Source organism: Diabrotica virgifera, chromosome 7 (genome assembly GCF_917563875.1).
Source record: "Diabrotica virgifera virgifera chromosome 7, PGI_DIABVI_V3a".
Lineage (NCBI taxonomy): Eukaryota > Metazoa > Arthropoda > Insecta > Coleoptera > Chrysomelidae > Diabrotica > Diabrotica virgifera.
The window spans coordinates 249959886-249976346 of NC_065449.1; the positions used below are offsets into that span (position 1 = coordinate 249959886).

The window sequence follows — 16461 nt, forward strand, 5'->3', positions numbered from 1 at the left end:
TTTGTGTTATCTTAGACTTCTTGCTCTCAGAAAGAGACGGGACAGTGTACATCAAGTCAGACATTGATTTAGTTGCAGCTACAGAAAAAGAAGAGCAGTTAATCAAAGATTACTTGGAATGGTACTGAGAGCTTACTGTCCGCTTTTGGTGTTATCTGTGACACCACAGCATAAGGCTCGACATTTAGAATGTTGCAGAGCTCGGTAAACTGGGATGACCAATGACTTTGTCTGCTTCAGTGATGAATCTAGGTTTTTCTTGGGTGGTACTGATGAGCGCATAAGGGAAGGAGGTTTTCAAGGTGAGAAATGAAATAAAGAGTTATGTATTTAATAACTTACTTATTAATTGGTACTTACTTAAAACAAATCCACATATGTAAGTTCCAGCACCAAATGTCGCATCCAAGAACTCAAAAAGTAAAAACAGTTCATAAGTTGGCATAAACGTTCGAAGAATACCGAACACTGCACAAAAAATCATCCCCCAAATTAATAAAAACTTTCTTCCATACCTGAAATAGAACAAAAATACGTATTTTATATAAGGCAGAAAAATATGTTAGTTTAGACTTTCTATTCCCTCTCTTTCTCTACTAATATGTCCATTCAAATCACCCCCAATAAAACACTTTTCATCTACAGGAATCTTAAACATCTCGCAATCAAAGGCACTCCAAATTTTTTTCCTTTTCGTGTTCTTCACACCCTACCTTTTCAGTGTAGGCATATAATGATGCTCACGTTGGTATTACTTGAATTCGGTCAAACTTGTACTGGTATCAAACGGCACCAAACTGGCACAATTAAAAATAGACGAAGCTTTTTTCTTTCTTTTTCCGTAAGAGACACGGGCATATATACAGGTTTTATTGGATCAGCTAGAAAAAGTAAACAAAAAATTGGTTATAGACAAATATAGTAATCTTGCAACAATAATTTGAAAACCCCATCTGCCCAAGTACATACTTGAACTGATGAATGTTTGTGACTATGGACAAGAGACATAATATGGTTAAGAAATCCAATCTGAAGTAGAAAAGGAACTATACTGGAAAAAATAAATGACAACTCACACAAAATCTATCAACTCGCAGCAACATTAAGCATGATATTTGTAGCAAAAAGTATTTGAGCATCTAACAACACACGAGGTAACCATCCATCGAGAAAATCAAATCAACCACATTCTAGCAACAAAAGAATTAGTTCACAAAATACTAGACATAAGATCTTGCAGAGGGACTATATCCAAACCTATACATATAGTAAGAAGGGGTGTTTGACAGAGATGTGTGCTTTACCCTCCTTTATTTAACATTTATTCAGAAGCCACATTTCAAGAGTCTTTGGAAGATGCAGAGAAGGGTATCAAAGTGAATGGAGTATTGATCAACAACATACGGTATGCTGATGATGGTGTCTTAATGTGTGTATAATACAGTAAGCGAATGGGATTAGAGATTAATACCAAAAATACCAAATTCATGAACATCTCCAGAAACTTGAATGCACTTGAAAATTCCACCATAACACTGAATACCAAGTTCATTGAAGGAGTGAGCAAATTTTAATCCAGGGAATGTGATTTTTTGAGGACTGGGCATCGGACATGGAAATAAAATATCGGATTGAGCAAGCTCGACAAGCTTTCCTAAAATTCAGGAAGGTACTGATTTGTTCAGAGTTCGATCTTTAACTGAGACTAAGGTTTACTAAATGATACGTGTGGTCGGTGCTGCTATATGGCGTTGAGGGCTGCACACTTAAAAGAGGGATATAAACAGATTAGAAGCCTTCGAAATGTGGCTTTATCGCCGTATCCTAAAGATATCATGGACAGTGAAAGTTACAAATATAGATGTCTCTAATAGAATCAACCAAGAACGCCAACTTTTGCCCTTGTTGCAAAATAGCAATAATTGCGAAAAAAACATAAAAAACAAATATTCGCACTTTATGTTTTTCAACCATTTCTGCTACACTTAGGACCTTTATATTTCACCCAGAAAAGCTTTATGATGATAAAACAATACTGTAAATTTAGTTAGGATTGGTTCAATTGATTTTGCAAAATAAATTTTGCAATCCAGCTTTCGCAAAAAAATTAATTTTTTCAAAATGTTGCAGGACTGAAAATAAAGCAGATAGCAAGTTAAATTTTATTTTACAAATAGAAGAATACTGTGCCTTTCATTTGCAATTTGCAAAATTAAAATCTGTTAACTACCACTGCGTCAGGAATTTTTTTAAATAAACAATAATTTTTGGTGCTACGCGCAGGACAGGCAGCGGTGTTCGATTCACACAAGTTGATTTCCACCAAAATTTCTTCCAATCTCTATCTAATTTATTATTTTCTTACTCTATATTTTGTTGTATGTTTATATTATAATTCCACAAAAATTTGTTTGTGAAAAATTGTTTAAACAATTGCATGTTTAAAAATAATACACTTTTATTTTCTAAGTTAAAATATATGAACAAAGAAAATTTTTGCTAAAAAAAGTGTTATTTCAAAGGATGTTTTCTAATCTGTTTGGAGCTATCCTCCAGTATTTCATTACCGTGGCACTTGCTTAGTTTTCGGTTCTTCTTAATGTGCCTCGCGTTCCAAACATTTTTCCTTGCAGGATGGCTTGTAGGATTGCTTAGTATCCTCGATGGCATATGTCATTCATGTCTTATTTAATTATTTAATAATTTTCAAAGCTACACTGTGTATTTGTTCCGCTTGCTATAATGTATAGTTCCACTACATTATTATTTATAGTTTGAAGAAAATTAGGAGACCACCTTACACGTAAAGTATGAATAATTATTGTTATTATATTAACAAGCTGTTATGACATCACAATGACGATGATATACCTACCTAATTAGGATCATAAATTCATTGCTAAGCAATATCCAGCATATATATTACGATATAATGGATGTCAAACAAACTAGGAGGGCAAAAACATGCATTTCGAGAAACTCAGGGAAGTACTTAATTAATATTTCAGTCTTTGTTGGTGAGTAAAGTTAGACGTAAATTTAACTTATAGTTCACTTCATAAAATATCTCCTGTATAAAAAAATCTTACTCCTTTTGTTGAAAAAATATGTTAATTGGCGAGTAGACATTCGGCACTGAAGCTCATTGGTATTAAGGCAATCGGAGCGGCGCGCGTCGATCAATATCACGACGGCAAAGGCAAGATGTGTGTCCATCAGGACGTACTGGGAAGATCTGCTGTCACGCAACGACTTATTGCGAATATATGCCCTTTTTTACTTCACAAAGAACACAAGTATACATTTGAAAATACCAGAGTACAAAGATCTATGATCAACTATATTATTTCCAATAGAGAGCTACTTCCTTTATATTTATACTAAAAAACAACAGCAGAAAAATGCAGAAACATATATATTGTCTGAAGCGATGGAGTCGAGGAAAGCTGGGCAAAAATCAAAGCAATCTCAAGAGGTTATGGGCGCAAGAAAGATAGATAAAAGCAAGTATCTCCCAAAGCAAAAAACTCTGTGGTCTTATACAAAGGTGAATGAAAAAATTTAAGGAAAAGAGAAAAGGTTTTCCTTAATTACCTACATCTCAAACAAGACTCAACAAGCGTACACAGATTATAAGATAATAAGATTAGGTACACATATACTTGTAAGAAAAATAAACAGAAAGCATTGTGGACACTTTTCAAAAGAACTAGAGCATGATTTTTATGCTTCACAAATAGAAATATGGTGTAAGACATCAAAGAGTAGTGGTGAAGGGATGAGTATTCCCGATTTATATCGAAAAGGATAAAAACTCACCCTTACTCACCCAAAATCGCCCAAATTCATTAATTTAGTATTTCTAGTAAAAGTTGTAATGCCTAGTTGCACCAATAAATCTTAAGCTCCAGCTTAGCCCAGCTCAGCTTATAGGTAGGGCCGCTTTAAGTCTCACTTACATTGCCCCATAATTTTCGATTCTTATCTATGCAAACAAACAAATAAAAATCTAAAGAGGTATCCGTCAAGGGGATACGTTGTCACCTAAACTTTTCATATCGGTTCTAGAAAAAACGATCAAAACCCTCGAATGGGGTGATAAAGGAATAAATGTGGACGCAGAGATGCTACACCACCTAAGCTACGCAGACGATATAGTCCTGATTGCAGACCATTTGGGACAAATAAAGAAAATGTTGGAAGAACTTGGTAAGGCATGTCATAAAATAGGCTTAAAAATGAATATAACAAAAACAAAATATATGACGAATTAAGTACCAAGTAAACACCTTGAAATACAAAATGAACAAATAGAACTAGCAGACAAATATATATATCTGGGTCACGAAATTAAGATAGGTAAGGACAATCAAACAACAGAAGTATCCAGAAGAATAATACAAGGATGGGCAGCATACTGAGCTCTTAGGGACATTTTTAAGAGTGACATTCCAACTAACATGAAGAAAAAAGTTTTCGACCCATGCGTGCTACCGGTGATGACCTATGGTGCAGAAATATTATCGCTCACAAAGAAAAACGCACAAAAACTAAGAGTAGCGCAGAGAATAATGGAGCGATCAATGATAGGGCCACTCTGCGAGACAGGATTAGAAACGAAAATCTACGAGCTAAGACCAAAGTCATAGACGTCATTGAAAGAAGCTGTAACTTAAAATGGAAATGGGCTGGACACGTTGCCAGAATGAAGGACGGAAGATGGACTCGTAAACTAGTTGAATGGAGACCAACAGCCGATAAACGTAGCAGAGGAAGACCACCAATACGATGGCAAGACGACTTACGAAAGACAACAAAAAACTGGATACAAAAAGCACAAGATAGAACACTTTGGAGACAAACAGGGGAGGCCTACGTCCAGCAGTGGATTGAAAGAGGCGGATGATGATGATGATGATGATGATCTATGCAATCGGCATCTATGCAATATCTTGCCATTATGGCAAGCTAAAAATTGATCTAAGACTCGTCTTAAACTTAAGATGTGTTTGTTCAACCAGGCATAAAGTACCTAATATTCTGTTTTGTTTTTACGTAATTATAGTAACTTCAGAAAACTCACCTACAGACAGAACCTCACCTTACAGAATCAAACCCCGACAGGAGAAAACACACTACACGTTTCACCCAAAGAAGTTCGAAACATAATCAACAATAATCTAATAAAAAAGAAAGCACATGGCTATGACTTAATCACAGGTGAGGTAATTAAAAATCTACCTACCAAAGCAATTAAAATTCTAACTCAATTGTGTAATGCGGTACTAAGGCTAAAACACTTCCCAATCCAATGGAAAATTGCGGAAATTATCCTCATACAAAAATCAGGAAAACCTCCAAATGAGCCCACTTCATATCGACCAATTAGTGTAATGCCAGTAATGTCTAAGATCATGGAAAAAAATAATAGAAAAAAGACTTCTACAAATACTAACAGACAGAAATATGATACCCGACCACCAATTTGGCTTTAGGAAAGAGCATGGTATCGTCGAACAAGTTCACAGAGTGGTCAACGTTATAAATAAATCATTTGAAGAAAAAAGTTACTGTTCAGCAGCATTCCTCGATGTTAGCCAGGCTTTTGATAAAGTTTGGCATCAAGGACTGTTGTATAAACTGAAAAAGAACTTACCAGAGGATCTATATACAGTCCTTAAGTCGTATGTATCAGAAAGATACTTTCGGGTGAAGTTTGAGTCAGCCTATACAAAACTATATCCCATCAGATCAGGGGTAACGCAAGGAAGCGTTCTGGGATCACAACTGTATCTGGTTTACACAGCCGACTTACCCACAAATCGAGATACAACGACCACCACCTTTGCAGACGATACTGCAATCCTAGTAGTACACAAAAATCCCGTCGAAGCTGCTGCAAAACTCCAGAGAGTATTAAATCAAATAAACACATGGGCACAAAATTGGAGAATTAAATTGAATGAACAAAAATCAAACCATATTGTTTTTACAAAATGTCACAGTGAATCACCTACAGTAACAATAAATAATAAGGCAATTCCCTCAATTACCTCTGTAAAATATCTGGACATGCACTTGGACAGGGGATTAACCTGGAGAACCCATATATGAAACAAACGGAAACAACTGGGCATAAAATTTAGTAAGCTTTATTGGCTTCTAGGGCGTAAGTATAAGCTCACGACAAGAAATAAACTGCTAGTCTACAACACAATATTCAAATCAGTCTGGGCATATGGTCTGCAGCTCTGGGGAACAGCATCCAAGTCGAATGTATCCATAATTGAGAGATTCCAGTCCAAGGTATTACGTTCAATAATCGACGCTCCGTGGTTTGTTACTAACAGGGATATTTACAATGATCTGGAAACGAAAACGTCAGTGAAGTGATAGTGGAGTTAAGTGCAAAATACATCGTACGTCTTGAAAGCCACGCGAATCTGCTTGCAATTAATTTGTTAGACAACAGTCAGGAAACAAAACGGTTAAAGAGACAGACACCATTAGATTTACCGCACAGACATTAGTATTGTTACAGTAGCTAAGTTAATATATGTAATACAGTAATTTAATATTATCTCTATAGAGATGTGTGGCGCTGGTCACAATCTCTTCATGTCATTATTTGTCAGATAAAATGTGCCTATTGTTATATGTTATAACAGATTGCCTAATAAACATATAAAAAAAAAGAAAACTCACTTGTCAGATATAAAGCCACCAATAAACAATCCCACAAACTGTCCAATGCTGTTCACTGTACCAACCATTGTTAACTTCCAAAGGTTTTCTTCACATTGTAGATGGTACTGAAAGCATTAATATTCTTGACTGGATGCCTTCAAATATAAAATGTTAAATATTTTAAGAACAATTTTGATCATAAATGTGAGAAAATATATTCTCTTATAGCGACTTTGAGACAGGTTTGCGTGTTGTCCCCATTGATATTCAATCTGTACAGCGAAGCTATTTTTACAGAAGCAATATCAGAGGAAGAACAGGGTATATCAATAAAGGTAAAAATCTTGAACAACATAAGATTCGCAGACGACACAGCTATTTTTGCAGAGAGTCTAGAAGCACTGCAGCGATTAGTAAATAGATTACAAATAGAGTACAAATGAACGTTAACAAAACCAAGTCCATGATAATTTCTAAGCAACATACAGTAGGAAGGCTAGATATCGAAGGAAAACAAGTAGAAAGAGTGAATAACAAAAAATATCTGGGAACCTGGGTAGATGAAAACAATGACCAAGGTAGAGAAATCAGAAAATGTTTGTTAATCGAGACCTTCCTCTGGAGCTTAGGATAAAAGCCTTAAGGTGCTACGTGTTCTCCAATTTGTTGTATGGAATGGAAAGCTGGATACTAAGAGTAGATAATATAAAGAAGTTGGATGCATTTGAGATGTGGTGCTATAGAAGGATTTCGAAAATACCATGGATACAAAGAGTTACAAATGAAGAAGTGTTAAGAAGGCTACAAAAGTATTGCGAGGTGATAAAGAACATCATAACAAGAAAGCTGGAATATTTAGGCCACATTACCAGAGGTGCGAAGTTCCTCGAGTTCCTCGAGAGATTCTGTGGTGGGCACTCAATAAGAAATGAGTCCCTGGTGAATACGTAAAGATTGTGAGGGATATGTATGAGGGAGTAACGACTAGTGTTAGGATAGGTGTGGGAGAGACTGATAAATTTCATGTGAAAGTAGGATTGCATCAAGGTGCTTAGTCCGTATGTATTCTCATTAGTTTTGGACCAGATAACAGCAAAACTACAGGGTAACATTCCATGGTACTTAATGTATGCTAATGATGTCGTGTTAGTAGGAAATAGTGAAAGAGACTTAGAACAAAAACTGGAACAGTGGGGACAAGCTCTGGAGGAAAAAGGTTTAAAACTTAGTAGGACAAAAACAGAGTATTTGGAATGTTTATTTAAGGATGGAGTTACTACAAATAAAATGGTATCTTTGGATGGTGAACTGATTGTAAAAAGCAATAGTTTTAAGTACCTGGGATCGGTATTACAGAGTAATGGAGAAATAGGTGGAGATGCATGCAGTAGAATTAGGGCTGGATGGATGACGTGGAAAGAAGCGAGTGGTGTGTTGTGTGACAGAAAGATTCCAATTAAGCTGAAGGGAAAATTCTATAAAACAGCCATAATACCGGCTATGATGTATGGAACTGAATGTTGGGCAGTGAAAAAGAAAGAGGAACAACGAATGCATGTGGCGGAAATGAGAATGCTTAGATGGATGATGGATGAGTGGAGTGACAAAGAAGGATAAAATTAGAAATGAGTATATTAGGGGAAGTCTAGGTGTGGCACCAATTGATGCCAAAATGAGAGAGGTTAAGATGGTTTAGTCATGTTCAACGTCGAGACGTTAATCACCCAATACGAAGAATAGCTGAAGTGCAGATTCCTGGAAGAAGTAGGAGGGGAAGACCAAAGAAGACCTGGAGGGAGACGATAAGGCAGGACATGTTGGTAAAGGGGATTAACATGGATATGACCCAAGATAGAATTGTGTGGAGAAATGCAATTAGGGAAGCCGACCCCGCATAGGGATAAGGCAAAGAGAATGATGAATGATTACCAGAGGTGCGAAATATGAGATATTAAGGCTCATAATGCAGGGTAAAAGATCTATAGAAAGACGAAGAATTTCCTAGCTGAGAAACCTAGAGAGTGGTATAGTTGCAGCTTTGTATTTCTTTTCAGAGGAGCCGCGAATAAGTTACGGATAGCTGTGATGATAGCCAACCTCCGATAGGAGAAGGAACTACAAGAAAAAGAATACATTTGGAGTTCATGTAAAAAGTGTAAACACAAAAATCGTATATCTTTTTATTACCTACAACTTTCCTATTTAACTTTTTTCCACAAAACTTCTAGTTTTATCGAAAAACATAATAAACCGTTTTTTCCCTTAAGACTCATCACTCCCTTCCACTGGTTCCAATTCCCGTAAATTATTTTCCCCTAATTTTTGTTACACCTACTATCCTTTCTTCCTCTTCCAATGCGTTCCTTCCTGTTACTATTTGTTTGCCCTTTTTACCATTTTCAAAGACTTTAGCCCTGATCTAAATAAAATTCGTGTTCAATATTGGCATAAATAAAACAATACAAAAACAAACCTAACCTTGACCGTCCTCAGTAAACATAAAAATTTCCTAATTAACAAACAGAGCAAAAAACCACAATTTTATTAATTGTAGAAAAAAGTATTAACAGTTTTCTTCTATTAGTTATTAATTTACTCCAACGCATTTCTCCAATAAATATTTCATATAAAAATCTGTGCAAGGCTGTAAAATATCTGACCTAGTCTTTGCCATTGATTAACGCCGACCTTACTTCTGGTCGTCGTATTTTTGTTGGCATTGACCCTCAGCAAAAATGTAATAATTGATGTTATTTATATTCTGATCGAAACGAAGATTATGGCTAGTCATTACCAAGTTACGTATTCGATGGCCATTCGCAATTGACAGTCATATTTTATGTCGGTTTGAATAAGGCAATGCAGGAACATTAAAAAAATTAAATAAGCCGCATGAAAAGTTTGTGATAATCAATGTCACATGTGCTTTTAGTAAAGATCCTAGGCGGGATCTGTTTTGAATTATGACAGTGGCGTGCTGGCCATATAAATGAATCGGTGCAATCACCGAGAGGCCGCGGCCTCTTGAGGCCGGTCAAATAGGTTCTCACAAAAATTTTTAGATGTAACAAAAAAATATTTTTTAAATTTCTAATCGGATGTTAATTTTGCAAATCATATTAATAAAACATTTAAAGTAATCAAATTTTTTTAATTGTGAAATACAGTAAATGAGTAAGACTCTGTAGTCTATACAGGGTGTTTCATTAATAATTGTCCATATAGTAACTGGAGAAACCTTAGCACAAAATACGAAGATTTAACCTAAAACACTTAAATAAAATGTGGTTCCTTACTGAATTGCAGGGTGTTTTATCTAAAAATTATTTTTGCTCAGCATTTTAAAACTATTTGACGTATCCCTTTCGTACTTGTCAGAAAGTATAGGTACTGTAAAAACTACTAAATTATGTTAAACAAACGTTTCTGGCTATTACCAGAGGCGTACGAAGGGGGAAAGTGAAAGGTTGACCCTTTCCAAATTCTACGCCACTGGCGAAATTGCTATTTTAGTTTAATTTTTGGATTCTCCAATACTTTCTATGAAAATAATATACGCTTCATTCGTTACGATAAAGTCATTAGTTTTCGAGATCTTTGAAGTTAAAAATGACGACACGGTTATTTTGATTAATGTATTGTGTCGCTTCATTTTTAATTTCGAATATCTCGAAAACTAATCATTTTATCGTTACGAATGAAGAGTATATTATTTACATAAAAAGTATTGCAAAATCAAAAAATTACGCTAAAATAGCAATTTCGTCAGTGGCGTAGAATTTGGGAAGGATCAACCAGCCACTATTCCCTGTCGTACGCCTCTGGTAGTAGCTAGAAACGTTTGTTTATCTTAATTTAGTAGGGTTTACAGTACCTATTCTTTCTGCTAAGTATGATGAGGATACGCCAAATAGTTAAGTACTCGGTACAAATAATTTTTAAATTTTAATCATATGAATCATATCATAAATTAATCAAAATAACTGTGCCGTTTCATATTTAACTTCAAATATCTCGAAAACTAATGACTTTATCATTACCAATGAAGAGTATATTATTTACGTAGAAAGTATTGGAGAATCTAAAAATGGCACTAAAATAGAAATACCCCCAGTGACGTAGAATTTGAGAAGGGTCAACCATTCACCATCCCCTGTCGTACGCCTCTGGTAGTAGCTAGAAACGTTTGTTTATCATAATTTAGTAGGGTGTCTAGTAGTTGCATTTTATGCCAAGTTTGAAAAGAATACGTCGAATCGTTTTAAAATGCTTAGCAAAAATAGTTTTTAAATTTTTAGATAAAACACCCTGTAACTCAGTAAGGAACCACATTTTATTTGAGTGTTTTAGGTTAAATCTTCGTATTTTGTGCTGAGGTTTCTTAAGTTACTATATGGACAATTATTAATGAAACACCCTGTATACATAAATAGATTGCTACAGATAATATTATTTATTTTCATACATACAAGTATATTTATGGTTTTCCAATTTCCTTCAAACATGTATGTACCCTGCAGAATTAAAAAATGGAAAAACGTTTTGCTCATTTTTGACCGAATTATTGAAAGTATCTAAAAACGATTTGATCAAGACAAATCAAATCGTTTTATGATGATATAAGCACTCTAAATCCTAGAAATTTTGATACAATAAAAAAATGGTATATCTCTGATGGCATTTAAACCATTTACTGAAAAACTAAGAAAGTTTTATCCTACCATATCTGCGACTGCAATTAGAAAGAACTCATGGATTTTGCTGATAAATGGATTGTATTAAAATAGGGTTTTGCAAAATACTGAGATTATAGAAGATGGAGTTAATGATGAATATGTTCAGCCTACAGAAAATATGAAGGATGATATTATTAATCCAAGTGATAATGAACATGAAGTAACAAATGACAATGTTAAAATCGTGAAATACCTCACCTCCGTGTGGTACTAAAAAGTGTAAAGCTTGTATAGCTTGCTGTTACGCTGTTTTGCATAAGTACAACTTATATCAGTGTGCTTATCCAAATTTAAATAGTATAATATAAAGCATTTATTAACTCTTTCAGTGACGCAAGTATCTTGCGAAGAAAGCTTTTCAACATAGAAATACATAAAAAAATCGGTTAAGAAGTACTTTAACACAAGATCACTTTTATGCTAATGGCTATAGAAAAAGAAGCTTTGTATGAGCTTAAAAATTATGAAATAATCGACGAATTTGCTCAAAAATCTATTTTAATGCGGAAATTATTGATCTAGAGTTAAGTAATTATTTTATAATATAATTGCAAAAAAATATTTACATCATTGCGTTGTATTATCATTTTAAATATTGTTATACTTACATGTCAATTATTATTTGTAAGATTTATTATTCGTAAATAAAAAAATATAGCAAATTAAGAAAAAACTCATTGAATTCAAAGTTTTATGTTTGATTCAAAAATAATTTATATTTTTGTTTTTTTTTTTGTTTTTTTTAAATACCGAATAAAACATCCTGATAGTAGAAGGTAAAATGAGGATGGGAGGCCGCTTTTCTATAAAATCACCGGGCCGCTTGAAAAGTTCCAGCACGCCACTGAATTATGAAGACTTTTTCTGTATGAGTCTATTTTTTGCTGAAATCACTTCATCCATAATCAAAATATGCGCTAGTCGCAAATCTTGTGCTTAATTTTTTTATTTAAGAAAATTTGATAATCAAATCTAAAATTTTAGCTTTTTGCGTCCATATTATCGCCTATCTATACCTAGAGAGATATTGCCACTACAAAAAAATAAATACAAGGAAAAAGTTTTTGAAGTTATACTTCTTTAGGCGCGTTTGGAGTAAATTTATATGTGAGCGAATTAATCAAAAGTCTTGGTCCTGGGCGCAGCTCAAACGTTATACGGGTTCTGATTGGCTAATTACAATGACCTGTCAATAATTGTTCAATATGTCGGTTATGGGTAAACAAATGTTGTGTATATTAGTTTTTACTGTTGTGTGGACAGAAAAAAAAGCAAGTTTATAATTGTAGTGACTTTTTAAATAGACAGCCATAACGTGAACAAGTCAAATTTAGCTCAATGGTACTTCGATCGTGAAACATTGGATATTTTGTACCGGGTGTCCCAATAAGAATGGCTCTCGGCCATATCTCAGGAACCGTTTATAGTAGAGCTTTGAAATAAAAAAATTTATAACAAAAGTTGCCTCAGGAAAAGCCTGGAAATTATTTTCATAATTGTGGGTCCACCGCTAGAGGGCGTAATTGAATATCAAAAATAAAAAAATCTAAATTTTACAAAATTTTCCTAATGAAGGGGCACTGGAAATCTGATTATTGTATTCTTCATCAAATTCTGCGCATATTTGATTTAACAAGTCTAACTCTACCTTTGCAAATAAGAGGTGGGGGTGAGTGGGAACCTTGTTATGAAAAAATGGCTGTAAGTTCGGTTCTGCTAAATCAAATTTTGAAAACTGGGTCTTGTTGAAGACAGATCTTTTTCTTTAATGTAAGCGTGATAATTTTGAACCATTCTAATAAGTAATAAGCCAGATGGGAGGCGTTACTTAATTTTTTTCAGAAATCTAGTTTTCTTTGGAAAATATTAAATACAAGTATACATTTTTAATCATACTTTATAAAATTAGATTAAATTAGCAATAGAATAGCGAAAACCGCATGTCGATACCTTTTTTATATCTCAAGATATCTTGAGAAACGTGTAAATTTTATACATAACTGTTACTATCACCGGTAAACTAAGTTAATGAAAAGTAGTGTGCTGTGGAAAAAAACAAAATAACATTTTTCAGATGTCAATGTATAAAAATATAATTAATTAAAACAACAATATAAAGAGAAACAATACTATTAAAATTAAATATAACACAGAACAAAAAGAACTACTTAGTGACGACCTAAATATTCAAATTGTTGCCCATCATACACTATAGAATACATTATCCAGAGAATACTAAACGCCATTTAAACGCCATTCAAAGCATATCGAGAGCAGAAATTGAGACTGCTGTTCAATCTACTCTTGAAAGAGTAAATGTTTGCAACGAAAATGATGGGCAAAAATTTGAACGTTTATGTCATCACTAAATAGTTGTTTTTATTTCTTTGTAATAGGGCTTTTCAACGCTTCTCATTTGTTTCGAGCCTCTGTCATATGCCGTATAATCCGTGTATAATATTAATATACGAGATATGAACGAGGCTCGAAACAAATGAGAAGCGTTGAAAAGACCTAATATACGTTGACAGCTGGAAAATGTTTCTTTGTTGTTTCCATAGCACACTACTTTTAATGAATTTCGTTTACCGGTGACAGTAACAGTTATGTTTTTAAATTTACACGTTTTGTAAGATATCTCGAGATAGAAAAAAGATATTAACATGCGGTTTTCGCTATTCTGTTGCTAATTTTGTCTAATTTTGTAATGTGGTATTAAAAATGCATGTTTTTATTTAATATTTTCCAAGGAACACTAGATTTCTGAAAAAATTAAATAACGCCTTCTAGCTGGCATATTACTCAGTAAGTTTGTTCGAAATCATAACTTTAACATTGACGAAAAAGATCTGTCTTCAACAAGACCAAGTTTGCAAAATTTGATTAAGCAGAACCGGACTCACAGCCAGTTTTTCATAACAAGGTTCCCACTCACCCCCACCTCTTATTTCCAAAGGTAGACCTAAACTTGTCAAATCAAATATACGTAGAATTTTATGAAGAATACGACGATCGGATTTCCAGTGCCCCTTCATTGGGAAAATTTTGAAAAAATTTGGATTTTTTAATTTTTGATATTCAATTACGCCCTCTAGCGGTGGTCCCACAATTATGAAAATAATTTCCAGGCTTTTCCTGAGGCAACTTTTGTTACAAAAATTTTTATTTCAAAGCTCTACTATAAACGGTTCCTGAGATATGGCCGAGAGCCATTCTTATTGGGACACCCGTACATCCATGTGTAAAGTCACATCATTTTTATATGTTCCTATGACGGATTAATTTTAAAGGGTTTTTACCCTAATATTTTTACTTTGGTGGTTAGCATGTTTTGATTCAAGAAACACTGATGATGATCGGTCAACCGATTGAAAACTAGTTCTGTTTATTTATGATGTAGTCCTGTATAGGGATTTTAACAAATATACCTTTTATAAAGGATTTCATGGTTTTTTTGTAATAAATGGTATACAGCCAACTACAAAAAAATTTTTTCCTCGTGGACTTTTTAAATAGTTTTTAAAAGCAACAGGTACGTACTTAATTGTAAATGTTTCAATATCGTAATAAAAAATTACATAGGTACCTACCTATTTGGAAAATGTAATATAACCTTCCTAGTATGTAATGCTTTGATTTACATAATTTGATTACCAACAAAACTTCTACCAATATTCATCTAATATTGTTTTCTTACTCTATGTTGTGTTGTATTTTAATATTTCAATTGGACAAAAATCAAACTAATTTGGTTAAATTCAGAACTGTCAAAAGTTTAAAGCGTTCAGTTGGTCTATCTTCCAACATGATGCATATGTCTCCGTAGCCTAGATCAAAAGATGCTTGAATTTCAAAACTAACCGCGCCAATGTACGCGGGTTCAATCCCCAATACAAACTTTTGTTTTTTTATATTTTTATACATTTTATGATTGTAAATATATTATTATATAATTTTTTTTTCAGATAATACGTATTTAGTTAAATTTTTTCCAACAATTATTGTTCAGAAATCATTTGTGGCATTTTTCAATGTGTTTGTGTGTTTATTCTTTTATTTTTTTAATGTTTGCTATTGTTTTAATAAAAAATTTTGGAAAGTAGCAAGTATTAAAATTATTTTAATATTTAAATAAAATATATATAAACAGTTTAAAATATATTAATTTAGTTGAAATCATAATAATAGAAATATAACTTCTAAGTGCGTACAAAGTACACACACATTCTTTTTTCAATTTTACATAATTTTGGAGATGGTAGTCCTTTTTGTTAAAAAATAACTACAGTGATTTTAATTTGTGATAGATTATATATTATACAAGTTATTCGCTTCCGAGGTAGCTGAAGCTGTTTTCACTTGAAGATCTTTTTTATGTGGGGGATCATCCCATTCTAGGTTTGGTTTTACAGTATCTGGTGTGACTTCGCTGTTTCCACTACTCGTCTCCATTATTTTCTCTTTTTGATTGTCTTTCCTGTATTTCTAAGGTCCAAACTCCTTAAGTCTTCTTCCACTTGTTATCTCCTTCTTCTTCTTCTTCTTCTTCTTCTTCTTCTTCTTCTTCTTCTTCTGACATCATAACCCTGGATGGGTCTTTGCCTGTCTGGCTATGTCCTTCCATTCAGATCTCTTTTGGGTCCTTCTCCTCTCATGGTTTTCAGGTCGTCTTCCACGTTATCCAACCATCTCGTCCTTCATCATCTTGGTGCTACTGCCCTTAGAGGACCTCGACCTTCTCAAGCTTTCTACGCCATTCTGTTCTGTCCCTTGCTTGCATTTTCCAGTTGCCGACTCCGATCTTCTCGGCATCCTGTGTTACCCCGTCCATCCACCTCAGCTTTGGTCTACCCCGTCTTCTCATTCCCACGGGTTGCGCTGTTAGAATCTTTTTTATCATGTTCGATTCAGGGGCCCGGGCTACATGTCCTGCCCACTGCAGGCGGTTTCGCTTAATTATAGTGATAATATCTTTTCCACCAAACGTATGCTTGTAGATATTCTGCAGTTCAAAGTTATATCTACGCCTCCATATTCC

General features: G+C 34.1%; 1 protein-coding gene across 2 annotated transcripts in view; it reads right to left on the minus strand.

Moving 5' to 3' along the window:
- The window catches only part of LOC126888408 (organic cation transporter protein-like), a 94389-nt gene that overhangs the window by 14332 nt on the left and 63596 nt on the right, over positions 1 to 16461 (minus strand). For both annotated transcript variants that reach the window (XM_050656653.1, XM_050656652.1), the window contains exons 4-5: positions 6706 to 6812; positions 361 to 515 (exon numbers count right to left, since the gene is read on the minus strand). In XM_050656653.1, the coding sequence (XP_050512610.1) occupies positions 361 to 515; positions 6706 to 6812 (262 nt within the window). The remainder of the gene's footprint in view (positions 1 to 360; positions 516 to 6705; positions 6813 to 16461) is intronic.